At 38.5% G+C, this 27,020-nt stretch overlaps 1 protein-coding gene across 1 annotated transcript in view; it reads left to right on the top strand.

Annotated features, from left to right (window-relative positions):
* Positions 1–27,020, top strand: part of TMEM132C (transmembrane protein 132C) — a 904,429-nt gene that overhangs the window by 226,390 nt on the left and 651,019 nt on the right. The window contains exon 2 of the mRNA XM_073676143.1: positions 23,670–24,555. Coding sequence (XP_073532244.1) covers positions 23,670–24,555 — 886 coding nt within the window. The remainder of the gene's footprint in view (positions 1–23,669; positions 24,556–27,020) is intronic.

Here is a 27,020-nt window from a genome sequence, read left to right as displayed (position 1 = left end):
TCACTTTTTCATTTTTACGAATCAATTTGTGAAGCACCTGGGGGTTCTAAGTGCTCACTATGCATCTAGATAGGTGCCTTGGGGGGTCTAGTTTCCAAAATGGGGTCACTTGTGGGGGAGCTCCAATGTTTGGACACACAGGGGCTCTCCAAACGCAACATGGCGTCCGCTAACAATTTGAGCCGATTTTCCATTCAATTTGTTAGCGGACACCATGTCGCGTTTGGAGAGCCCGTGATGTGCCTAAACAGTGGAGCTCCCCCACAAGTGTCCCCATTTTGGAAACTATACCCCTCAAAGATTTTATTAAGGTGTATAGTGAACATTTTGAACCCAGAGGTACGGCACATTATTTGTTTACATTAGGTCATCATATTGAATAAGTTTTCATTATTCTTGAGCGCAAGTGCTCGCTACTTGAGTTTGCATCGGGTACTCAGGTATGCACCATGTACAGCGTGTGCTCGAGTGACATGCTCGAGTCCCTGCTCCGCATGTTTCACGGTTATTAGACACCCAAAAAAAAACATGCGGGGATCGCTCGTGCATGGCAGGCAATCCCCATAAAGTTTTTTGGCCGCGAAGCATATGGGGCAGAGACTCGAGCATGTCACTCAAATACCCACGATACTAAATGCATACCAGAGCACCCGATGCAAACTCAAGTAGCGAGCACTTGCTCTCAACACTAGTCGCCATATCGTCATCTTTTTTTCTTACTTTTGAAAAAAATCCCAACCCCAGCCCTAGCCCCAGCACAACCCTAGCCCCAGCACAACCCTAGCCCCAGCACAACCCTAGCCCCAGCACAACCCTAGCCCCAGCACAGCCCTAGCCCCAACCCAATCCTAACTCAAGAGTTTATTTTTGACGCCGTTCCTTGTGCGGTATAAGTGATTAGACGACTTTATTCTTCGGGTCGGTGTGATTACAGCAATGCCAGAATCATATGGGGTTTTTATGACTGACAGCTGTCACACACTAAAAGACGCATTTTTTGTAAAATCTAGTTTTTGCATCGCCATATTTTGAGAGCTATAATTTTTCCAGATTTTGGCAGACAGTCATGTGACGGCTCGTTTTTTGCGGGATGACTTGACGTTGTTATTGGTGCCATTTTCAGGCACGTGACATTTTTTGATCGCTTTCTATTCCGATTTTTGGGAGGCAGAATAAACAAAAACCAACAATTCAGGAATTGTTTTTTTTTTTTTTTTTTTATTCTGTTCTGCGTGTGGTAAAATTGATGAGGCAGCTTTACTCTTCGGGTCAGTACGTTTACAGCGGTACCACATTTGTATCATTTTTCTATGTTTTGGCGCTTATACACAATAAAAGCTATTTTATAGAAAAAAATATTTTTTAGTATCGCTTTATTCTGAGAGCTATAACTTTTTTATTTTTCGGCTGATGGAGCTATATGGCGGCTTGTTTTTTGCGGGACGAGATGACGTTTTCAGCGGTATCATTTTTATTTATATGCGTCTTTTTGATCGCGTGTTATTCCACTTTTTGTTTGGCGGTATGGTGATAAAGCATTGTTTTTTGCTTGGTTTTTTTTTTTTTTTTTTTACCGTGTTCACTGAAGGGGTTAACTAGTGGGACAGTTTTATAGGTCAGGTTGTTCCGGACGCGGAGATACCAAATATGTGTACTTTTATTGTTTTTTTTTTATTTTTTTTATAATAATATTTATTGATGGGTACATTATATTTTTATTTTTGGTGTATTATTTTTTTTATTTTTTTATAATATTTTTGCACATTTTTTTTTTTTTTTTTTTCCACTTTCACACAGTTTATACACTTTATTACTTTGTCCCACTCTGGGACTTTCACTTTTTTTTTCTGATCGCCTGCATGGCACAGGAATGGAGCACCATCCCTATGCCATGCAAGCTGTCAGAAATGCACAGTGTGAAGATTGCTTGGAGATGCACTGCGCATGTCCAAGCAATCTTCCTGCTCTCTGGTGACCCGGATGTTGTCATGACGACATCGGGTCGTCATGGCAACACCCGGGAAGCCTTTGCAGACTACGCTGGAAGCCGGAAGAGGAGGTGAGTATCGCCGATCACCTCCCCTTGCCCCCGCAATGCCGCGATCGACTTCGATCGACTTCGATCGCAGCATCGCGGGGGTTAATGTGCTGGGAGCGGTGCGTGACCGCTCCCTGCACATAGTACCGGGTGTCAGCTGTGACAATCAGCTGACACCCGGCGGCGATCGCGCCCGCACAGCCTGTGTGCGGGCGCGATCGCGATGACGTACTAATACGGGTCTGGCTCTTAAGTCCCAGGGCACAGACGCGTATTAGTACGTCAGATGTTATTAAGGGGTTAAATACCATTGTATTAGTCGCTGCCCATTGTTAAAGCTTACCTAGATGCTTCTGAATCCTTTCTCTGTAATCTCTAGTGTTAGCTATTCCTCCTAGCTTTTCATCGTCTGAAAATTTGATTAGTTTACCTTCAGTTCCCTGATCTAGATAATTTATAAAAATGTTGAACAACACTGGAACCAGGAGACAGCCTTGTGGTACCCAACTTGAAACACTCTTCCAATTGGATGTACAACTTTATTATCACTCTTTGAGTACGATCATTGAGCCAGTTAGGAATCCACCTAACCATAGCCTTGTCAATCCCATACTTGGTCATTTTTTCAATAAGGGTAGTATGAAATACTTTATCAAATGCTTTGCTGAAGTCAAGATCTACCACATTTCCCTGATCCACTGAATCAGAGATTCCAACATTGAAGGAAATTGGATTAGTCTGGCATGACTTGTTTGCTACAAACACATGCTGGCTCTGGTTAATATTATGTATTCTTATCCAAATACATATATAGGTGAGTGTTGGTTAAAAAAACGAATACTTACCTTTCTGGCTGCCACTGATGCTCACCATTTGATTTTCTTCTGGTCCCTTTCTTTCCATCAATGTGCTCCGCATCTCCAAGACTCCACATCGTGTCCAGGCCCTAGAGATCACTGCACATCATACGTTGATGTCACAACCTTATGCATCACTGCAACTTCCAAGGCTTAGATGTGGCTGAAATCCTGTTCTATAGTAAAGAAGCCAGAGATGCATCACATGACGCTGGAAAGAAGGGGACCATATGGTGGGTAGTGATCAATGGGATGGCTGGAGTGGACAGCAATAAGTTGAGTATTATTTTTTTTTTCCTGGCCCTGTTTCTACTTACATATACAAGTTGCGAACAAAACTACAGGTCATAACTATATGTCTATTGGCAGTGGCCACAACCACAATGTAGGGAATATAATGGGACAGGCAAGAGGTCCGTCTGTGTAATAAATGGCAGCCTATGCAGCAGCAGGTACACCATGTAACATGATGGACAGGCTTGAGATGTCTTGCTGTTAGCAGGGCAATGAGACTAGCAGAAACAGATCAGTATACAATGGAATGAACAGTGAGGCAGATACTATGGCTGATGTAATAATTGGCATCAACCATAGGTGAATGAAATTGGCACTCATTCAAACTTGATTCGTTTTGACAAATGAACGGATTTCAACACTTGCAAGAAAAATCTAGTCTGGGCATGACAAAGTCACCTGCCGCACTCTATGCCGTGTCTCACAATTCACTGGAGGCTGGAAAAGACAGTATGCTCATAACAAACTGGGCCATTTCATGCCATTGGTCCAATCTGCAGACCCCTTAGTACATGTCTCAGGGTGTCTGCTGCTGAAAGTGCACTATCCAGGTAAGAGTAAACCTGGCCATTCAAGCAGCATATTTCTATTTGCTTATGTGTGTAAAGTTGGCACCATAGCAGATAAAGCATGGAACATGGTAGATCTGGTTTATTATGTCATATATACTTTAATCGCTGTTGTTACTGATTTCTTAGTTACTTGATATAGCAGTGGCACAGAGCATTGACTCTGAGGAGCAGAGAGGTGACTCTCGTCAAATATGCAGTTGACAAGCATCTGCTCTGTGAAAACTTTGCTGAGCAGGGAATATAGTTTATCCTGGTAATGCACAAAATGTAACTTTTTCCAGAAGTTTAGAGAGCCTCCAACACAGATAGGCATTTGAAACATGTTCTCCATTCCCTCCAGACCAATCTCATTCGAGTACAAATGCTGACGGTTCATTTCCTCCAATAAATCTACTTGAAGAAGCTGTTGTAAATATGGTCCTTAGCCCCCAGAGTGCTGTGGATTAGTAGGTTTGTGGGCTAAAAAGATAGAAGTGTCATTAACAGAATTGAAAGTCCACAATGTAAAGGATTAATTGTTGAAAAAGTAAAGGAGGAGGACTATGCAGAACGTTGACTTACACTAATGGCGTCACTTTCACAGGTAACATCTTCCTGCTGTGACTGAGAGGAGTGATCTGCTGTATATTCCATAATTTCCTGTGCTTCCACCCTACTAATATGCTTGTCGGAGGCAAAAAAAGGCCAATTGGGACCAGAGTTTAGTAGTGCTACTGCCCGAATGGCTGATGCCAGTGGTGGTGCTTCTGCTTGTGGCTCATATGTTCTTATTACCAGACGCCAGAGTATGGGATTTTTTTCATTTACAAAACCCTATCCATTGACACTTTTTTTTATTACTATACATGTTTTACAACATTATAATTCATTTTTATCACTGTTTTCAACACCAACCATTACCCACTTCTAAAACAGATTGAACAAGATATGTAAGATACACATCTAAAAAGCCAGCAGCGACGACAGGCTGGAGTATTAATAGTGTATATACAAATGTCAAATTTGACTACTAAAATAGATGTGCAAAAAAACACTTGCTTTAATACTCACACTTTTAAGGGGTAGACAGTTGAAATTAAATGTCTGAATGATTTTCATTTTTTTTTTTTTAACACCATTATTTCCCCTTATTTTCAGACTACTACACTAATATTCTTTATTACTGCAGTAATACAGCACACACTGTCTGTAGTATTTGTCTTTTCATCCCTATTTCTATCCAGAATCCCAAAATGGCTGCTGCATTTCCTGCGCTGACTTTTATACAGGCTTTACTAGTCCCTCCTGATTGACTATACTATACCATGTGATAGCTTCCAGGCAATATGGGAAAGCCTGCTCAGCCACTCCATAGGTCATGTGAGCCTTCTCTGACTAATGCAATCTTTTGCATTGTGTAAAATGGGCATGGACATTTTGGGCAAGTTGTTCAGGGCAAATTGCAGATTTTTCAGATTCTGGTTCCAGCGAACTTCCAAACATTTGGCACAAATTAATTTTGAGTAGATTTGCTCATCTCTAATTAGAACATTGGAAAAAGTTGTAAAACTATAAAAACACTGAAGTAAATTGCACTGTCTAGTTATAGCAATATGTTGTTGTCTTTATTGGCTTACTTACTGCATTTATAAATTTGAGATTGCTGGTATTTAGTAATTGCAGATTTTGTACACTTGGTTATGCTGTTTCCAAATAACATCTGTCATATCTGGTCACAAAGATATAATGGCCATACTGAATTAAACATGGTTTCACTGATACTATGTTCACAGGACCATCAGATCTGAATATTTCTTAGCATTCTTTGCTTGCCTGCTCTTGGGAGAATTTGCTGGTGTGGACCACACATAACGCAGGCAGTGCACAGGTGCATGTCTGAATCACTGGTCATGTTACCCAGGAGTAACGGATGTGGTTTAAGGTTCTGAGCCACTTTCAATGGCACCTTTGAGATCACACAAGAGATTATGAGCTCTGCCAAAATCACGACAAAGACCAGACTTGTTGTGCTCTTTACATGGATGATCAAGGAATATTTTATGCAAAGAAAATACAATTGGCTTTACTCGCTTATCACAGCTGTAACCTTATTTTATTTCCCTCATTTCTGCATTTATTCATCTGTGCATTACTTTATTCAGTTAAATCCATATAGTTCACTATGGTAACTTACAAATTAATTCTTTCATTTACCTATCTATCAATCTATCTATCTATTTATCTATCTATCAGTCTGTCTATCTCTCAGTCAAATATAGTTTTAAAATTGACTGCTGATTAATATAGGTTTTTTTTGTTCATTTTAACATTATTCTTGGCTTTAGGGACATTTTTAAGTAGGACTCATTCACACATCAGTTCTTCACAAAGAAGTATTATCTGTTTTTTTCAGGGATAGAACATGTGTCTATGACAATCACATATAAAAATTTTTTGGATCATGGGTCTATGGAGTGTTGGATCATGGGTCTATGGGTCCGTTAAAAAATTCAAACAGCACTTGGTTGCCATTCATGTGCTGTCCATTCTTCATGGATTGATTGATAGGAGAAGCTGGAGAAACATTTTTTTTCTTATCTGAGAAGAACTAATGAAACTCAAGCCAAACTCTGATGACACTTTGATGACACTCTGTTGAAACTCAGTCAGTTTTTCTTGTACATGAAAAAAGTCAGATGTCTGAATGAAAACATCTTTAAAAGAATTATCTTTACAAGAAAATTTGGAAAGTATTTGAAAAAGATAAATATTTTTCAGACTGCTCTCCTGGCTTCCAGCTTGCCGAGGAAGGGTAGGGAGCTGTACGTTCATGACTGATTGACAGTTAGACCAGTGGCTTGGAAGCTTTGCCAATTGCATGTATGACCAGGTACCTATCATCTGCTCCTGCAGCTTGAGCACTTTCCCGCTTGTGCAGTCCGAAGCAAATCAGACGATAAAGGGAAAAATTGTCAAAAAAACTAAATTGTTTAATATTATCAAATCAAAATTCTTTTAATTCCATAAATGCACTTTTCTTTTATGAAATAAATAAAAATGTTACAAATAACCAAGGCAGCAGCAGCACCAATTATAATTCATATGACATGATGGACCAGATGATTTATCTACCAGTGCAACAAACTGATGCACATCAGCAAACAGAGCTGCACTGCTTAAACAACCAGGTTTAGTCATATCTGCACTTTGTCCTTTTTCCAGTAGATCCCACGGATTTCTAGCTCAGTAATTTTGACAAGTGGAAAGAAGTGAAAATGATGACTCATACTATCTGCCTGCCTTACTGTCGTTTGACTGTCTTCTTCACCATTCTGCTGCCACCTATGCCTGTGGCCCACACTCAGATAGGCATCTATTCCTTGTCTATCAAGTCATCTACATTGTAGCACTGCTGCTGCTACACTTCAATAGCCTTCTCGCTTATCCAGGTAGATCTTCAGCAAACTGTAGATGGGTGCAAATGTTCTTTTTGGAGTGCAGTGATTTCTCCTTACAATCCAACGTTACACACCTTTGCTGTTCAGTCTCCTCCAGATGGTGGCCTCATGAAAATTATAATTAGCTAATGCTAGACAGGCATTTAGTTGCTTAGATGTTACTTTGTGTTCATTTGTGACCTCACAAACTATTATACACCTTGGTCAACCACTTCTGTGGAGAGAAATGATGGTCTTAAATTTCCTCCATTTGTAAACATTTTGTCTGACTGTGGATTAGTGGAGTCCAAACTCTTTAGAGATGGCTTTATAACCCATTCCAGCCTAATAAGCATCAAGAACTCTTCTATTGAGGTCATCAGAAATATCCTTTGTTCGTGCCATGATACACTTACAAAAAAGTGTTGTCAAATTTAGACTTTGATAGATCCTTGATTTTTAAATATAACAAGTCATTCACGCATGTAAAATATCCACAGGATAAATGCCATTAATGTTATGAAAAGAAGAACTAAAGTGAATAACTTTACCACTTAACGCTCTATGATGTACTACTATGTCATGGAGTGTCTCTGGATGTTTGGAACAGACTGAGGAGTTGAACATCTCCAGACGGTAGTATGGCTAACTAACTTGGGATACAGACAAGGGAATCCCAGCATGTGATGTCACACTATCCAAAATCAGCGACCTTTGGTGCTTGGAGAACTGTATTTTCATACGCGTTTCCGAAATTTTTGGTTTCCTTCATCAAGGAGTAAGAAGACTTGGGTGTTTTCCCTTATTTATGTCCGTTCCTACATCTGCATGGATATCTCAAATATTAACCCTTAGTCCTTTTGAATAATCCTTTTGAAAAACAACAAAGTCTACTTGGTTATCAACCCTACAAGTTATAGTTATAAATATAAAATGTTATTACTTTTATTACTATTCGATAAAAAAACATTACATCATCAATAAAAAATTACATAAATTTATTGGAAAGAAAAAAAATTGAAGATTTCCAGCAGTGCTATCAGCTCAGAAGGGGCAGCCACCAGTGTGTCCCATTTACTCCCATCTACTGTTTGAAGACGTCTTGGTAGATGTGGTCTTCATTGAAAAATTGCATAAAAAAAATCTAAACCTTTGATATGGAAACAAGGCCAAGTAACTCAACGATGCAGGTAATCATAAAAACTGGGGTGCAGAAAAATTACGCCAATTGCTCTGGACTGATAAGTTAGATTTTAAATATTTGATGTTAACAGAAGGCAGTTTGTTCACCAAAGTGCTGGAGAGTAGTACAATAATGAATTTCTGCAGGCAACAATTTAGCATGGTTGAAGTTCCTTGCAGGATTGGGGCTGCATTTCAGCTAATGAAATTGGGGATTTGGTCATTATTAATAGTATCATTAGTGCTGTAAAATATAAACAGACAATTTATCCATCACGCAATACCATCAGAGAGGTATCTGATTGGCTCCACATTTACTTTGCAGCAGGACATGACCACAAGCACATAGCCAACGTCATTAAGAACTATCTTCAGAGTTAAGAAGAACAAGGAGTCCTGGAAGTGTTTACACTGTGTTCCAAATTATTATGCAAATAATATTTTCTCAGATTTTCCCAAATTACCTATATGAATTGCAGTCATTGTAATTTTCCAGTCAAATAACTTTTAGAGTACAATTGAAAGGTTTTTGTACAAACTGCCTATGATAACAGTATATTTTTAAAAAAAAAAAAACTCAAACTGCACTCAAAATGCATGTTCCAAATTATTATGCACAGCAGAGTTTTCAACCTTTTCATTTTAATAAAGAACAAAAAAATGGTCATTTTTGAAATTATAAGCATTAGCAGGTTATTACAAACTGAAATCAAACAGTTTTCAACTCAAAACTTTATTCTAGGTGATGTTACATTTGCACATAGGACCCCTTGTTCGAAAGGAGCTTCTGAACTCTCTCGTCCATTGAATTTGTCAGGTTTTGGATGGTTTCTGCTTCAATTGTTTTGCATGAGGACAGAATACCCTCCCAGAACTGTTGCTTAAATGTGAACTGCCTCCCGCCATCATAGACACTCCTTTTGATGATGCTCCAGAGATTCTCAATGGGGTTGAGGTCAGGGGAGCATGGGTGCCACACCATAAGTTTGTCCCCTTTTATGCCCATATCAGCCAGAGATGCAGATGTGTTATGTGCAGCATGAGACGGGGCATTATCATGCATGAAAATGATCTTGCTGCGGAATACACCGTTCTTCTTCTTGAACCATGGAAGGAAGTGCTGTTTGAGAAACTCAACATACATTATGGAGTTCATCTTTACCCCTTCAGGGATCCTAAAAGGGCCGACAATCTCTCTCCCCATGATTCCAGCCCAAAACATTACTCCACCTCCTCCTTGTTAGCGCCATAGCCGTGTTTGCATGGGGTGTCCATCAACCAGCCATCCTCCACTCCATCCATCTGGACCATCGAGATCATTTCATGCATGATAATGCCCCGTCTCATGCTGCACGTAACACATCTGCATCTCTGGCTGCTATGGGCATAAAAGGGGACAAACTTATGGTGTGGCACCCATGCTCCCCTGACCTCAACCCCATTGAGAACCTCTGGAGCATCATCAAAAGGAGTGTCTATGATGGCGGGAGGCAGTTCACATCTAAGCAACAGCTCTGGGAGGGTATTCTGTCCTCATGCAAAACAATTAAAGCAGAAACCATCCAAAACCTGACAAATTCAATGGATGAGAGAGTTCAGAAGCTCCTTTCGAACAAGGGGTCCTATGTGCAAATGTAACATCACCTAGAATAAAGTTTTGAGTTGAAAACTGTTTGATTTCAGTTTGTAATAACCTGCTAATGCTTATAATTTCAAAAATGACCATTTTTTTGTTCTTTATTAAAATGAAAAAGTTGAAAACTCTGCTGTGCATAATAATTTGGAACATGCATTTTGAGTGCAGTTTGAGTTTTTTATTTTTTAAAAAATATACTGTTATCATAGGCAGTTAGTACAAAAACCTTTCAATTGTACTCTAATAGTTATTTGACTGGAAAATTACAATGACTGCAATTCATATAGGTAATTTGGGAAAATCTGAGAAAATATTATTTGCATAATAATTTGGAACACAGTGTATATGTTCCCAAAAACTCTGATCCTAACATCACTGTGTATCTGGGATTAATGAAAAGGCAGAAGGATTTCACAAGCCTACAACCAAAGATCTGCAGTTCTCCAAAATGTCTGGAACAAGCTTCCTGCTGAGTACTTCAAAAACTATGTATAGGTGTAACTAGAAGTATAGATGCTGTTTTAATGGCTAAGGGTGGTCACACTAAATATTGATTAGATTTTTCTTTTGTACATTCACTTTCCATTTTTTTAAAGGGGTTGTGGACTACTAGGGCAACCCCTTCTTGATCTACATGTTTGGCCCCGATAAAATAATAAAGCCTATACTCACCTCTCGTGCCAGCACCGTTCCAGCGGTGTCGGCACTCACGGTCATGGGGCTCTTATGCGGTTGTTGTGACACGTTATCCTGGGGCCCAATCTGCACTGGCATCACTGTCTTCACCTTCGTAGGAATTGAACATGAAGAGCAAGTCAGGGCTGCGGCTGATCTCTGACTTCCTCTTCATGCTCAATTCGTTCTAAGGTGGGGAAAGTGACGCTAGTGCTGATTGGGCGCCGGGCTCACGAGTTATAACACCGCACAAGAGCTCCCGGACCGTGTGCATTAAAATACATCCACAGGTGTGTCCCTAATTAACTCAGATGTTGCCAAAAAAAGCTTCAGAAGCTTCCAAACACATGACATCATCATATGGCCAGTCCACAATTGTTTAAAGGCTTAGTAATCTTAGTGTATGTAAACTTTTAACTTTGCAGTAAGTAATAAAAATGCCATAAAACATTCTCTCTCTCTCATTATTCTGGCATTTGGAAAATATTAAAAATTATAGTAATCCTAATTGACCTAAAACTCGAAGGGTTTATTCTGATTGCATGTCAAATATTGAGAAAAACATGCATATGTGTCTTTTTATATAGTGTATATAAACTTCTGGTTTCAGCTGTAAATAGTCCCAAAGAGTAAAATAAACCCCATAAAAAGGTTATAAAAAATGGATGCAATACCAATGAAAATATACTTGCGTGAAGTCAGTCTGAAGTTTAAAGCATTAAAGGGGTTTCCAGAACTTTGATATTGAAGGTCAATCCTTAGGTCATCTATAGACCATTAATATCAAATATGAAAATCCTTAAACAAGCACTCTCATCAAATCATCATATTATATTGCACTGTGTACTTTTAATTGCTTGTTTTGCCTTTCTACCCAGTTAGTTCTTCTCTTTACTCTTCTCTATGTAGAAACAAGAATTGTCTTGTGCTTGCAGAAATCATTCCCCTCTTCCACTCCTGACCCGTTGCTCTGCCCCTTCCACGTGCCATTGACTTTTGCCACTTTTGTCATACAGGGAAAATTGACTTTCTTCTTCTAAATAATGCTTAGAAGGATTCAACTAGTCAGTTTTTAATCATGTGATGTAGTAGACCTAATGGAAAACAGAAGAATTAGCTGGGTAGAAGGGCAAAATGAGCAATTGTAAGTACACAGTGCTGTATAATATGATGATAGCAATATATTAAGAGGATAAAAACTTTGATGGGAGGAGAGCTCCTTTAACAACCCCTTTAATGGGAATAATGAATACCCTTGCTGCTAGACACTGCTGTTTACATACAGTAGCTACTGTATATGGGTGTATTACCAAATGCAATAGTGGGGGAGAAAGTATGAAACAAATTTTGTTTTCTTTCAGAATTTCTAACTCTAATTAGCTCTTAAAACACATGAATTATCTTTAGTTATTGGTCTAGGCTAAAAAGAAGCAATGTCTCAAATTCTAAATCTTCATTGTATTAATATGATTATTTGATGAGGTTTAATTTAATGTAACTTTCAATATCACTGGACTTTAAAAAGACATGCCCTTGCTATAGGCTTTGCAATACAATGAAACAAATCTACATTCATTTTCATGAGAATCTGCAAATCTATGCAGATTTCTGGCTAATGCATCTTCCACTAACCTTTACATTAGAGAACAGGGCATTTTATAAGTGTCAGATTGAATGAAAATAATCTGCTTGCTGCATTGCAAACATTAGCTGTAGAAGTATAATTACGTCTGCATAAAAAACATAAATTACATGGGGTAGAATTCATTCTAGCAAATTAATCCAGAATTTGTGATTTTCCTGTTATTTCTGTTTAACAGTCTGGTCATTGCAAATTCATAAAAATTGAGAAATAGTTGCATGAAAAGTGCCTTTAATAAATATATACACAATACATGACATAATAAACTGAAGAAACTATATGTCAATGTATAACTTTCAGGAATCGGAAAATAATCCATTAGCGAAAAAGTCATTTTTCCATGTTCTTTGGAAGAAAGAATTACTTAAAATACAAGGAAATAGGGGCTGCATATCAGTTTATTTGAAAGTTCTTGGGATTTGTTGGACACAATATTTAAGAAGTCTGAACTATTTAAAGGTGTTTTTGAGACTTTAAAAATTCTGTACAAAATGGATTAAATGCAGCTCGGTGCAGCACAGTTGTTTTAATTCAGCATGTAGGACATATTCAATAGAGATGAGTAGATCAGATAAAATTCAAGTCCACTTGAATTTTCCCAGGAAATTTGAATAACTTCTCCGCAAATTTAATGTCCTTTATTTTAAAAACTTAATATGTGAAAAATAAAAATGATCTTTATACTTGCCTCATCTTTCAACTCTCTGGCCCATTTGCCCCTCAGAACTTTCATGGAAGGCCAGGACTTCAGGCTCAGATGAAGCCCAGGAGGGTTCTGTACAAGCACGCTAAAGGTCATGACGTTATGATGTCACGATGTGCACCATGACCTGGCACAAGTGCAGAACTTTCCCAAGCTTTATCAGAGCTGGGAGTCCCAGCTCAGCGTGAGAGGCCTGAGGATTTCAGAAGATGTGATTGGGACCAGATAAGTGATGGTGAGGGGTTGGGGGCCAGAGAGGTGAGAAGTGAGGTGAGTATAAGGATTTATTTTTTTAAATCTTTTGATGTCCCTTTTTAAAGTTCAGAAAAATGGCTCCCAGTGACTGCTATTCTTCTTAATCTGTGCATTAGCGAATTACAAAAAAAAATCTGCATTTTGGTGAATGCGGATTTTTTATAAATTGAGTAGAATTCAATTTCACTCGAATTTATTCACTCACTCTAATATTGATGCCTTTTCTTACGGACAAGGCATATCTAAGCATCTTGAATGCCATTCTCCTTGAGTTTATGTCCTGCTTGTATGACATCCCATAATCTGAACATGATATCCCGTTCTTTGTCCTCTCTCTTGGTCCATAAAGTACAGGATATTGCAAATCCTGTGCTCTACTATCCCTGCTATCTCAATTATTCCCTAACTGGATTATGTGTTGGTGGAGGTGGAGTATGTTTAACATTCTGGCTGATCTCTCATTACATATGTTAACAGTAGAGCAAAGTTTTAATAGCAGATCAATTGTTGTCTGTTAAGTCATGGGGTAATGATGCATTTTACAATCTGGTATACATGTAAATAAAGTCATTATCTGAGAAAAGGCAGCCCTGGCAGAATGATATCAGCTGTGCTGCACAGAGTGGGCAAGATAATCAAAATGACATTTATTTCCTTCTGACCTATTGTAGTGAAATGGACCAGTATGACTAAGGCTATATTCACACATGTTGTTGTTTTCAGCGTTTTTTGCTGCAGATTTTTATGCAAATTTTCAGCTGTATTTTGCAGTACCAGCAAAGTCAATGAGAAACCAGAATTCTCTATACACACATCTTGTTGTTTTTTTTGCTGCATATTTTGTGCCTTGGATGGGTTTTTTGAAAAGAGAGCATGTCACTTCTTTCAGCGTTTTTTCAGCGTTTATTCACCTATAGGAAGTAATGGGTGGTGAAAAAAATGCATCAAAAAACGCACCAAAATTTGCATCAGCATTTTTTCAGCGTTTTTGATGGCAAAATAGAAAGGGGTTCTTTTTTCACAGAACTTTATGTATATGCATAAATAAAAACAGAAGGACAATGAAAAAAATGCTGAAAAAACGCACAAAAAACGCATCAAAAAACACATCAAAACCAGCGTTTTTGACGTTGATTTCCTGCCAGATATCAATTTTGCTGCAGATTTGTGACTTAAAAAAAACCAACATGTGTGAACATAGCCTAAGGATAGTTCCTATGCATTACTTACTACTGCAACCTTTGGCTGACGAGGGGGAAACCTGAGCAGCAGTATATTTAGTGGCTGAAGATTGGTAGTTGTGTATATATTTTCTTATTTTCAGACCCCTTTGGTGTATTTAAAAAAGGTATAAATCCTTTATATTCTATTAAAATAAAAGTACAACATTTTCTTCTTTACTAAATTATTTATAATAGATTTAAAGGTATGCAGCGCCTTTTGACCCTTCAACTGGTAAGAAAGTTCTTTTGTAGTATAGTTAATACTTTTAAAATATCATATCAAAGCAATATACCCCACAACTACCATTTTGGCATATCTTAAGAAGTTGTTCTTTTATAGGAAAGGAGTCAAAAATCTAAAATCAGATCAGTTAGATAAGCGTATAACATGTTTTATGCATTTATTATTCTTTTTTTCCTTTTAATGTACTCAGTTTCAGTTGTAAGCTATTTCTGTCCTACATTTAGTGAAAAGCCCCCAAAAATGTAAAGCTGTTTAAAAACTAGGTCTAATACAATATGAAGGCATTCAGTTCAGTAGAAAAAGGTTAAAGTCTACCTCCAGTTTTGAAAAAGTTTTTACATTTCATACTATAAAAACATGTCAAAAGTTTTTTCTTTTAGCTCTGAGAATTCGTGAGCTGTGCACCCAAACATTTCTAAATTTGTACTGAATTTTTCCACTACTGTCCAGGCTTCATTGGACTCGGGAGATATTTTTTCAGTGATTCTAACAGAGAATGCTTATGGAGTATTTCATAATTTATTTTTGTTTGATTCAGAAGGAAAGGGAAAAAATATCTTCCATAGAGACCCCGTGTACCTCAATGGTAGGCCTTTTATGACCCCTTACAAAATAGATATATAAATCTTACGAAACATCTGGTTTGTATTTTGCAACAAAATCTCAACCACATCCACTTTACAGTACAACTAGATGTCTGTTTTTTTATCTTTTATATCACCTATTTCCTTAGAGCGGATAGCACAATTCTGCCAAAATCTGTTTATGGATTTTGCCGTAAAACCATGTCTAATTTGCAGCAAAATCCACATGACTAACATGCAGATTTGCTGCAATTTTGTAGTAATATTCATGTTCGATCTAACCCCTTTTTGCAACAAAAATTGACATGCTGCAGATTTTAAAATCCACAATGCAGCTCAATTTCCTTAAAGAAAAATATTCCGCAGTATGTAAATGAGATTTGCTGAAAACTGATCCACGTGGCTAATTCTGCAAAGTGTTGTGATTTTCCATGCACAAGTCTTCACAAAATAAAAAAACACATTTCTTTTCCCATATAGACATATGCTTAGAGTTCTCTAGAATAATGCATTTAGTTATCTTTTAGAATGAAATGTATAAGAATGTAAAGCATGTAATGTAACTGCAAAAATACAACTGTGTGGATTGTGTTCTCTTTTATAAGTTGCTTTGATGCCTATGGTAATTTTGAGCATATCAAAGAAACAACCTGTGATTTACCACCACGCTGAACAAAGAAAGACATGTTTATTATTCACACAAGAACACAAGACTTAGATGCATAAAATGTTGTTCTTATGCCATTATGTGGCTAAGCTCAAGGTAAAGGCCAGCTTTTACTATCTAAAATGCATTAAATCTCACAAAAGGACAAAATTATGTTTACTCATATAATTCAATACACTGATGTTCTTTGAGTCCTATACCATTAGAAAATATATAATTAGAATTACATGCTTTTCTAAAACTGGTATCTTCATAAAGTTGGACATTATAGTGCTATAAAGGCTCAGTGACTGGCTAAAAGTTTTACGATAAAAATCACCAAAATGTTGGTGGGTACCTCATGAGGCTTTCATTCAAGTGCAATTAACAGTCTTCTTGCTGTATAGCAACAGCTGCAGCTATGGTGGAGGGACAGGCGATAGCACTACGTTGTTAAGAGTTTGTTAATACTGTACTGCATGACCTCTTTGGTCTGTTTTATGTACTTTTTTCTTTCTATAATCCCCAATGTTGTCATAATGCAGATTATGGTTGCTGTCCAAAGTATAACAGTTCATTCTCCTTCACTGTGGGAGTTCTGAAATAATTCTGCTAAAAGCTGAAAATATGCAACAGGTTATGAACCCATACACACAGAAAGATCAACACAGCACACCTTGGTGAACAGACTGATACAAGGAATCTTCCAGAGGCTTTCAACTCCTGTATACAACTTAGAAAATGCAGGTGAAACATTTTGATGTGAAGACAGCGTTCCTGCATGGAGATTTATCGGAAGACATTTACATAGAACAACCACCAGGAATCAAGGATGGAGAAAGACCTGACATTATTCAAACTTCAGAAAAGTATCTATGGTCTAAAGCAAGCGACTAGAGCATGTAATGTCAAATTGAATAAAGTACTTACAAATGAAGGATTTTAGAGTCTTACAAATGAAGACTTTCAGGCAAAGGTCTGCCTGTATACAAAGAGACTTTCAGACGGATAGATATTTGTGTGTATTTGTAGACAATCTTTTAGTACATTGTGAATAAGAAGTATAATACTACAAACCAGTAAAGTCTCCAATGGAAACCAACTACTTACAGGAGAGGAACAGATAAGGTCATTTGCTAACAAATTAAAGTCAGTAGAGGAAGGAAGTATGAAAATTGCCATACATTGCCAATTTTACAAGATATTACAGCAACGGTGAGAATCATATACAGAAAGGTCTCACTGTCAAGTCAAAGGACAGGAATGCCGTAAAGAGAACCATATGTTATCTGAAGGGATCTATGTATTTCAAACTAAGGTTACAAGCAAGTGTGACAAAGTCACTGTTAAAGTGCTGGAGGGCAGATATGTTTTCCTGAAGCTATTTGATTCAGTGAATTTAAATCGTTAAGGTTCCTTCAGCATGTTATTTGCTGAGAGGGGTTAATCCATTTGTAGAAGGGCATGTTTTTATGAGAGCAACCATAGAGCGGGGGGGAGGTTGTTCTCCATATCTTCACCTCAGGGTGTGGTCAGGGGTTTAAATACACGGCCTGCATAGGCATTAGTTGTTCAGTGCGTCTGGAGAGAGGAACTCCAGAGCTGTTTTGTGTTCTGTGCTAATCTGAACCCAGTGTTTGCTAGACTCTGAGTGGGTGGATCCCTGCTTCCACAAGGACTGTGTTTGGTATCACCACTTTGTTTTTGTTTTCTTGTTTTTTGTCCAAAGGGCCGTGTTGTTTTCCTTCCCCACGGTTTATGCTGCCTGTGTAATAAATCTGGGTATAATTTAACGAGACAGTGTTCCTTTGTACCTCTATGTGCAACCAAATGAGTCGATCTACCACAAGTGGTGGAGAATGCGGGCAAGATCCCCAGGAGCCACATGTAGCAGCGGAGGACAAACCATATGTCCTGGGTAAAGACAGCCGTAAGCCAGGAAATGAAGACAGACGGTATAGAGGACCTGATCAAGCACATGGTGCTAGCCCAGCAGAAGACAAGCAAGCTGCTATTGCAACAGGTTCACCGACAGCAGCAGCACCAACAAGACCAACTCCAATAGCAGCAGCAGCAGATGGAATTGCTTGGAGATGCAGTTCATGGAGGCCGACAGCCACTCCCCCAACTCCAGGTGATGACTCCGGAAAGCGGTAAGACAAGCCATGCAAAAAAATGACCCTGGGCGATGATGTGGAGGCATTTTTGACTGTGTTTGTTTGAGAGGGTGGCAAAGCGGGAAAAGCTACCGCCAGAGCAGTGGTCAGAGGTGCTGGCCCCCTATCTGACTGGTAAGTCCCAGAAGGCTTATGACGAGCTGGCCTTGCAAGATGCCCAGGAATACGTTAAACTAAAAACTGAGATACTGGCACATGCTGCAGTGACTATGTCAGTAAGAGTCCAAAGGGTTCACTACTGGGCGTATTATGGTGATAAACCCCCTCACTCCCAAATGTTTGACCTTCTGCATCTTGTACAGAAATGGCTGCAGCCGGAGTTCTCCACTCCAGCCCAGATGGTCAAGCGGATTGTCGTGGACAGATTTGTGCACTCTCTTCCTCGGCCGGTGCAGACCCGGGTTGCCCAGGGAGACCCCCGGAATGTGGATGACCTGGTTGGCCTCGTAGAAAGATATCAGGTTGTCGAGAGGTCTCTAAGGAAGCCGGAGGGTGCTGCATCCCCATATTGGGGTATTCAGAGGGAGCCACAGTGCCAAAAGAGGGGGAGTAGAGCCACAACTGGGGGGAGATCAAGGACTCAAGGGGTTGCTGAGGGGTTGCCAAAGGACGCTGGGAAAGACATGATCTGCTGGAGATATCACAGTCCTGGACACATAGCTGCCTGTTGTACTATGTCCTCCGAGCAGATGGATTGCAGCGTTGGAAGGCTCTGTTTATATTATGCATACCCCGCCTGCAGTGTGGACTATCAGCCAGAGTCCTGTCCCATGACCATAAATGGGGTACTGGTGTTGGGACTTTTGGACTTGGGGAGTTTGGTGACTCTGGTAAGGGTCACACTTCCCCACCAGTTGATCCCTGGGAAACACGTGGGTGTCCACTGTTTCCACAGGGACGTCAAGGACTACCCTGTCACCCAAGTGACTATAAAAACAAACCATTGTTCTGAGTCCCATGAGGTCGGGGTGGTCAGAGACTTGTTACACCCAGTTATAATCGGGCGGGACTTCAGGCTATTCTGGGACTTGTGGGGAAAGGCGGGGGTGCCCACTAGCTCAGACCAGAGCCGGTTCGCCCATGAAAAATCCCCATTACAGTCAGAGGCGGATGAGTTCCTACTGTGTGTCCTTGCTGGCGACGAGGATGAGACAGAGACCCATGAGGATGAGGTTCCTGGGGTTTCTGGGGTGAATTTTGGTACCGCGCAAATGAAGGATCTTGCATTGAAAGGTGCATTTAACAATGTGACTGTGATCAATGGGGTTGCTCAAGAACCGAGGGCTGACACCAGGTTCCCATATTTCAGTATTTCTTTTTTAATAAATTTGCAAAAAATTCTACATTTCTGTTTTTTTTCAGTCAAGATGGGGTGCAGAGTGTACTTTTATGAGAAAAAAATGAACTTTTTAAAATTTACCAAATGGCTGCAATGAAACGAAGAGTGAAATATTTAAAGGGGTCTGAATACTTTCCGTACCCACTGTATAGTAACAGTTGCAGCTATGATGGAGGGACTGCAGATGTTTCAGCACTACTGGCTACTATCCATTTGGTAGTAGACACTTTGGCATTTCTAAGGCTGTATAAAGAGCTCAAATAAGGTTCAAAACAGTCCTGAGAGACTTCAGACTTACACATTTTTTCTACAACTTGTGATTCATAGCATATAAGCGATTCAATTTGTAGCAAATCAAACTAGTTTAAATTTCTCCAAAAAATTTGGTTTCAATTTAGTTTCAAATGTGAATCGTTTTTCATGTCCATATTAGCCTGCATTGAGAAAATCTTCTGAATTTGAATGTTGTCAAATTTGCTCTTTTTTTTTTACATAAATTTTCATTCATAAAAAGAAAGATGAGAATTTGGTTTGTCAACTAATCTCTCTGAATATTTATTACCAGGTTGAATGCCAATAATGGGCAAAATATGTATGGTTGTGTCAGCATTCTAATTGTTTGATAAATGATAATTTAACCATTAACATACTTTAATAAAATGTGTATTGGGGTCTTTAAAGTTTTTATTATGAAGTAATCCCTTGATGTGGTTGAATGGCAGTATCTAAAATATTACTTAGGTTAGTATTCTTTAATATCATTGCAATATTTGTTCTATTTTTTGGGATGAACACATCGATCAGCATTACCATAGTAGATGTATATCCAGAATGCTCCTACTGTACATTGTTATCCTGAAATGACATTTGATCCTAGTACTAGATCGTAGCCGGTTATGCATTTCACTGCACTGACATGTCAGTCTGGTAAAGCTGAGTCTATCAGACATGTCTTCCCTGTCAGTATTGATAAGGTGAACGATTCCTATGACCTTCACAGACCTTTATAGCTGAGAAAATGGTACACACATTTTAAGGTCAACAAATGATTGAGAGAAATACCAAAAATTGCAAATGAGACAGTTCTGCAACTAAATAATAATGAGAATATTAGGAATAATGTTAAGTGCAGCAAGATATGTGTTTGTCATCTATTACATAGTCAACTATTGAGTTACAAATACTTTTGCTTCCATCACTTTCCTTAACTTCACGGCTTGGTCGTTCCCACTAGATGCATGATTGGCTGGTTTGAGATAAGAGGTTATGGAGAAGTCATAAGGATTAGTGTTGAGCGAGTATGTTCTGTCCGAGTACGCTCGGGCCGAGCTCCAAGTATTTATAGCTGCTCGGTGATATGGTTGAATCGCTCCCGTGTGCATGATTTGCAACTGTTTGACAGCTTTATTACATGTGAGGAATGTGTAAGAAATAGACATTCTTCCCATGTAATAAAGCTGTCAAACAGTCACAAATCATGCACACGGGAGCGATTCAACCTTATCACCGAGCAGCTGTAAATACTCGGAGCTCGGCCCGAGCATACTCGGCAAAAGGGTTAATAGAACATACTCGCTCAACACTAATAAGGATGCCTTACTTGCTTTAATTGGTAGATATTAGTCTTAGCAGCTTATGTGTATTATCACTTTATGGTGTCAATCATTTAATCAGAACCAGACACATTTATTTATATTACTGCCCCCCCTCCCCCACTTCCCTGGAATTATAGGGTTAATTTTCAATGTTGTCAAGGTCAAGAGATATTTATTTGTTACACTTTTAAAAATGACTCTAGGGTATGGACAACTAGAAAAGAAATCAATTAGAGCTCAGTGCATGCGGAAAAATCTGAGCATCTTGTCTGCTTAGCAGAACAGCATGGGGGACCGGCTGATGAGCCGCCATTCAGTCCCAGGAAAGTGCCCTGTAGTTCATAGTAATTAATTACTCTGGAGGGAATCACCGAAAGCAGAGATAATAGAGAGCGATGGAAGAGTAGAAAGCAAGTAGGAGGAGAAGAGGCTGATCTAGTAAATGCTGCCTGATACATCGCTAATGAATGCTGCTGCCAAACAGAACATCATCCCACTATTGTCTATAAATAAACCCGTGAGCACTGAGCAAGTTATGAAATATGATGGTAGAGATTTATAAAGTAGGAGACATTACACCTTTGGTTTAAAAAGGAAGTCTATAAAATATATCATAGAGAATTATAGGTGTCAGGAGTCTATATCTATTTTCTGGTGGGCAGCACATTATGTGCGTGAAACATTAATTATAAATGAAACATACAGTAGTAATTTCTCTGAAATTTTTTCTAAAGTTTCCAATTGTTTCTTCCTCTTTAATGTATAGTGTTTGGAATAACTTTTCAAATACAGTATAGATTAGCATGAAGGGGTCATTGAGTCACAAAGGACCTTAGGGAATTTAATACTGTAAATTATAACGGAATTCTTAACATTTTTGTTAAGCATTGCGATCCTATAATTGGCTTTCTGTCTGCTTTTGATCCTTTCTTATCACTTTACACATAATTTCACTTCATTCTGTAGAATAGCTTGAGCAGTAATGTACACTGTAGCTACACTGATATCACTGAACACTGTATTGCCGCCTGTACAAACCAGTGGTCCGCTATATAAAGATCAGAGGAATATGAAATTACAGTATAAGCACATACACCTATATGTCGTTCAGCACGAGAGCTGACTTATGAAGTGGCTTTCAAAGATATTATTTTTTTCTTTTTAGGTTGAAAACTTGTCTTTGGACATTCCATTTGTCTGTACCATTTTTATTAAAAGGTGAATGAAATTAACGTTGAAAATGGATTGGTTGCATAACTGAGGCCAACTGGGCCCCATTGATTTTATCGGGGTCAGTATGGATTCTGTTTTACTGTATGTCCATGTTTAGAATGGTAGAAAGAGTGCATCATGCTGAACTTTTTTTTATGTTCTAAAACTGAAAAAATATACGCAGACAGGTCAATTCTGCAACAGACGCATTTTGGACATTAATTTGTCTGTTTTCTATGTTTAAAATAGAAAACACAAGTGGAATGTCCAAATGCAGGGGTGAAGGTAGCCTTAGATCTTAGAAATCATTCATTTTTCTGAATTGGAATTTAAAAAATGTTATTCGGCTTAAAAAAAGTTATTTTGATCATTGTATATTAGCAATGCCAACCTCACATTCCACCCAATTCATGAATGAAGCTAAGAAAGATTAATCCTGTGCCGGCAGCTAGTGATTTAATTTCACAAAATGAGTCAAGATTTATCCACCACTTATCCATGGAAAAGGTAAAAACCAACAATGTTCATTCCTTCACGTTAAAATGAATGGACATTCAGGACAGGGCATTATTCATAGATTTGTACATGCTTCACACCTCAAATATGACTTTTTATCAGATCAGAAATCATGATTCTTATTCCTGTCTTGACTAAGAACCATGTTTGTAGTTGAACTGTGTTTGTGGTTGAACCATGTTTGTAGTTGAACTGTGTTTGTGGTTGAACCATGTTTGTAGTTGAACTGTGTTTGTGGTTGAACCATGTTTGTGGTTCAAAACACATCTGCATTTATTCAGAATGTCTTTTACTATACTTTTTAATGTGAAAGGGAAAACATTATTGGTTCTAATCTTTCCTACAGACCAGCACTGGATATACTTTCTTGTATAACTTTTGTTTAGATATTGCCTTATATACTTAGAATTATAGAATCATAGAATGGTAGAGTTGGAAGGGACCTCCTGGATCATCTGGTCCAACCCCCTGCTCAAAGCATCCTACTTTTTGTAGGATTCCCTGGTGTTCTTTTGATTCACTATTATAACATCTACCTATTATACTGATTGTTAATGAGATGAAACTTCTTCTCTTCCAATGTTTCTTATTGGTTGATCTGCACATTGGCAGGAATTTCTTCTCCACGCTGTGTACAGTAGCATCCGGAATATGGGACTGAACTATTGAGCAAGCGATAAGGAACTGACTGGAGCATTTTTTTTAAATAATTCTATTGGAAAATTGTATTTTGCTTTACAAAGAAATGTAATGTTTAATTGTAGATCAGCCCACCAACTAACTGATTGTATCCTTAGAACACTTAACTTGAACTCTCATTTTGACATGATTATCATAATTTTTCTGTTTTCATTTTTTATCAGCGGCACAATCTAGAGTGGCTCAAGAACACTTCCAAAAGTTCTCAGCACCATCAACATATCTACCTGTGAATTATCGGATTTCATCTGCAGAAACTGCTTTCCTGTTGAAGGAGAACAACCAAGATTTTATGAGAAATTCTAGCTTGCAATCACGGGTTGAATCCTTCTTTGTTCACAAATCTCGAAGAACTCCTGTCTTGAATGCCAGTTATGGACCTTTTTCAGTAGAGAGAGAAATTCCAGAAGATCTTCTGCTATCAACTCCTCTCTTTCCATCTAATAAGTTTAGTTTTAACTGGAAACTTAAAACATATGTAATCAATGAAAAGGTATACCCCAACAAACCCAAAGTGCAAGTTTTATTCTATATCACAGGTAGAGACTGGGATGATTACAGTGCCACAGAAAGACTTCCTTGCCTAAGATTGTTTGCCTTTCGGGAAACCAGAGAAGCAAAAGGGAGTTGCAGATTACAAGGGATATTGGGCCTATGTGTGGCTGAATTGGAATTCCAGCCCACTTGGTTTACTTCATCTCCTGTGGTAACAGGTCGCAAGAGAAACCAAGAGCAGTCAGAGGGCATTCCTGTGGAACTTTATTACAGTATTCATCTTGAAGAAGAGAAAAGTGAGTGCACAGTGGAGGAAGCTAGGAAAGGAAATGCAATCCGTCCTGGCAGAGATCAAGGGGAAGACGCAGTTTCTCAGTTACAGAGAATTGCAACCATAACGTTATATCGAAATCCAGAAAATTCCCAACTTACTGAACTTAGGTTGGACAGTAATGTTGCTCTATGGTTGCCATCAAAGCCTGCCAGGCAAGGAGAAACTTTACATGTATTTGTCACAATGGCAAATAACTCAACCCTGGATCAGTTCACTTTGAGGTACAGTGCAATATTTTATATCCCTTTAAGTACAATACATAAAATGTACATATTTGAAAAATAATGTGAAAAGGCAGGTATGAGATTAGAGTTTCCTTTTTTTACCAAAAACATCATTCTCCTGAGCTGTGTCTTTAATTCAGTTCATTCTCTTTCAAGCATATGGGACTAAGATGCAAGGATATGGCCCATTAACAAGAATGACACTATTCTAGAAAAAAAAGAGTAAACTAGTTTTGTACAGATATAACATTTCTAATCCTAACACACAATGCATTAACTATACCATGCTGCAGAGAAATATCTGCACACTTAAATGGAATCTGTCAGCAGGATTTCACACCCCAAACTACTTATATGCTCATATAGCTCTTTCAAAGACAAGTCCAGTAACACCTTTACATGGCCAGTACAGTTCTTCATTACTTACAAATCAGTGTTTGAATTGATATGGAAATAAGACTGAAGAGCTATTGAAGATCTGAAGTCTCTGACACCCCGACTCTATCCCCCACCCAGTACCAACTCCTCCTGCTTGACTGATGGCTCCATTGCCTGATGTCACATAGCATAGAAGCTGTCAGTCAAACAGAAGGTGGGAGCGCTGAGTGGAGAATAGAGCTGGAGTGACGGAGATTTCAGATCAAATGTTGATTTCTCAGTAAGAAAGGAATGGACTTGGCATGTAATGGTATTTATGGGTTTTTCTTTAAAATAAATAAATAGTTTATGGGTTAAATCCTGCAAAAAACATTCCCTTTAAGTTACATATATCTTGCTGCATTGTGGTGTGTGTGTCATGTTAGAAAATATTATATCTGTGCACCCACTTTATCAACTAATGTTATCATGTGGTATAATGTTATGTCTGATCTCACATGCACTAAGCTGCTCAACCAGTTATAAAATAAGTCAAGTTTTTGTTACTAAAGTGTTAAAATTAGAGTGAACTTTTCAATGCTTTATTTTAGGGTTATTACAAGGTAAAGGAAGAATGATAGCCAAAGTCTTCTTTTATTATATTAAATTCATGAAATATTAAGGGGTTCTCTGCTCAAATGATATTTAAAGCAAGATATACTGACCCAAGCTGTGCGCTCCAGCATTGCCTCTCTTGGGTCTCTGCTAGGGCAAGAGCAGTGATGTCACTACTAGAGAGCTAGCGCTGTTGATTGGCTACAGAGTCAGGGGCATCCAATCAGCAACCACAACAGTCAGGTCACTGGTGGTGACATCACCCCTCCTGACCAAGCAGAGAGTGTTGGTGCACTGGAGTTGGGAGCAGAATGCGGGGATGAACTTGTTTTATTGTTTTGTATTTCGGTATGGTTTCCTTTTGCACATTTATCATTTGGGTCAAGAATCCCTTTAAATAATATATAAATGCAATATAAAATTTGAATAACCCCAATGTGTATATGTTTTAATTTATGCATATTATTGACAAATATACACATGTCATACACATATAATATCAAATGGAGATTGGGTTTAATAGCACATTCATAATATTATTCTATTATTAAATCTCTGGTAGAAAATACATGTATTATACAGACAGTTTGTAGGAACAAACATGCACAATATTAACATTAGAGATAGGAGAATCGATTTGCAGGACTTCGGTCCATCGGCCCATTCAGTAATCTATGACTGCTGGACTGGTGGCCTGTGAATTCCCTTCCCTCCCGGCATTCCCAGCTCTGCTTTTGATTAGCTGGTCTGGTAGAACATCATGTGCGCCGTGCCACAATGATGATGTTGCGCCAGCCTGGCTGGAGATTTACAGGTTTTTCCCACCTAGTAGTCTGCTCATAGATTACTGACCTGGCCCAGCAGTAAGTAGTAACATATGGAGCTTTCAGAGACGGCATGTGAGAAAATGTATCTTGGAATAACATTATAGATCTGTAGGCCACTCAAAGTGTGTAAGAAGTTTAGTGACAATCATTATGCTATAATTGCTATCATTAAGGGCTCGTGCACACCACCGTATAAACAAGACGATTGCTATCCAATGTTTTATTGGATAGCACACTGACCCATATTATTCAATGAGACATTGTTGATAACAGAATACGAGAATTGACTCTGAAATTGGATAAGACTCACCCTTCAAATCTACTATATGGGTGCAAAAAAAATGAATGCCACAGTATGGCATCCAATTTTTACGGATACATTACAATTCTATAACATAGGAAACCCTAAAGGGTGCTGTAAATGATTAATACCTGCTACTGTAAAGAAGCAGACTGCACACAAATGACAAGTGAGAACGAAATCGTCCTACTTTTCTGGATGAAAATCGGACCTAGTTTTTATAGTGTCGTGTGACACCAACCTAGTAGTCGTAATGAATTTGTTGCCCATGTAGATGATGAAAGGTTCACTTAAAGGGTTTGTTTCCGATGAGACAACCACTTTTATAATAATATTCAAGAATGTAATTCTAATCTACAAAC

This window comes from Phyllobates terribilis, unplaced genomic scaffold, assembly GCF_046119375.1.
Source record: "Phyllobates terribilis strain yellow unplaced genomic scaffold, ASM4611937v1 Scaffold_1__5_contigs__length_1240528914, whole genome shotgun sequence".
In the NCBI taxonomy this organism is placed as follows: domain Eukaryota; kingdom Metazoa; phylum Chordata; class Amphibia; order Anura; family Dendrobatidae; genus Phyllobates; species Phyllobates terribilis.
This window is presented reverse-complemented; position numbering and strand designations above follow the sequence as displayed.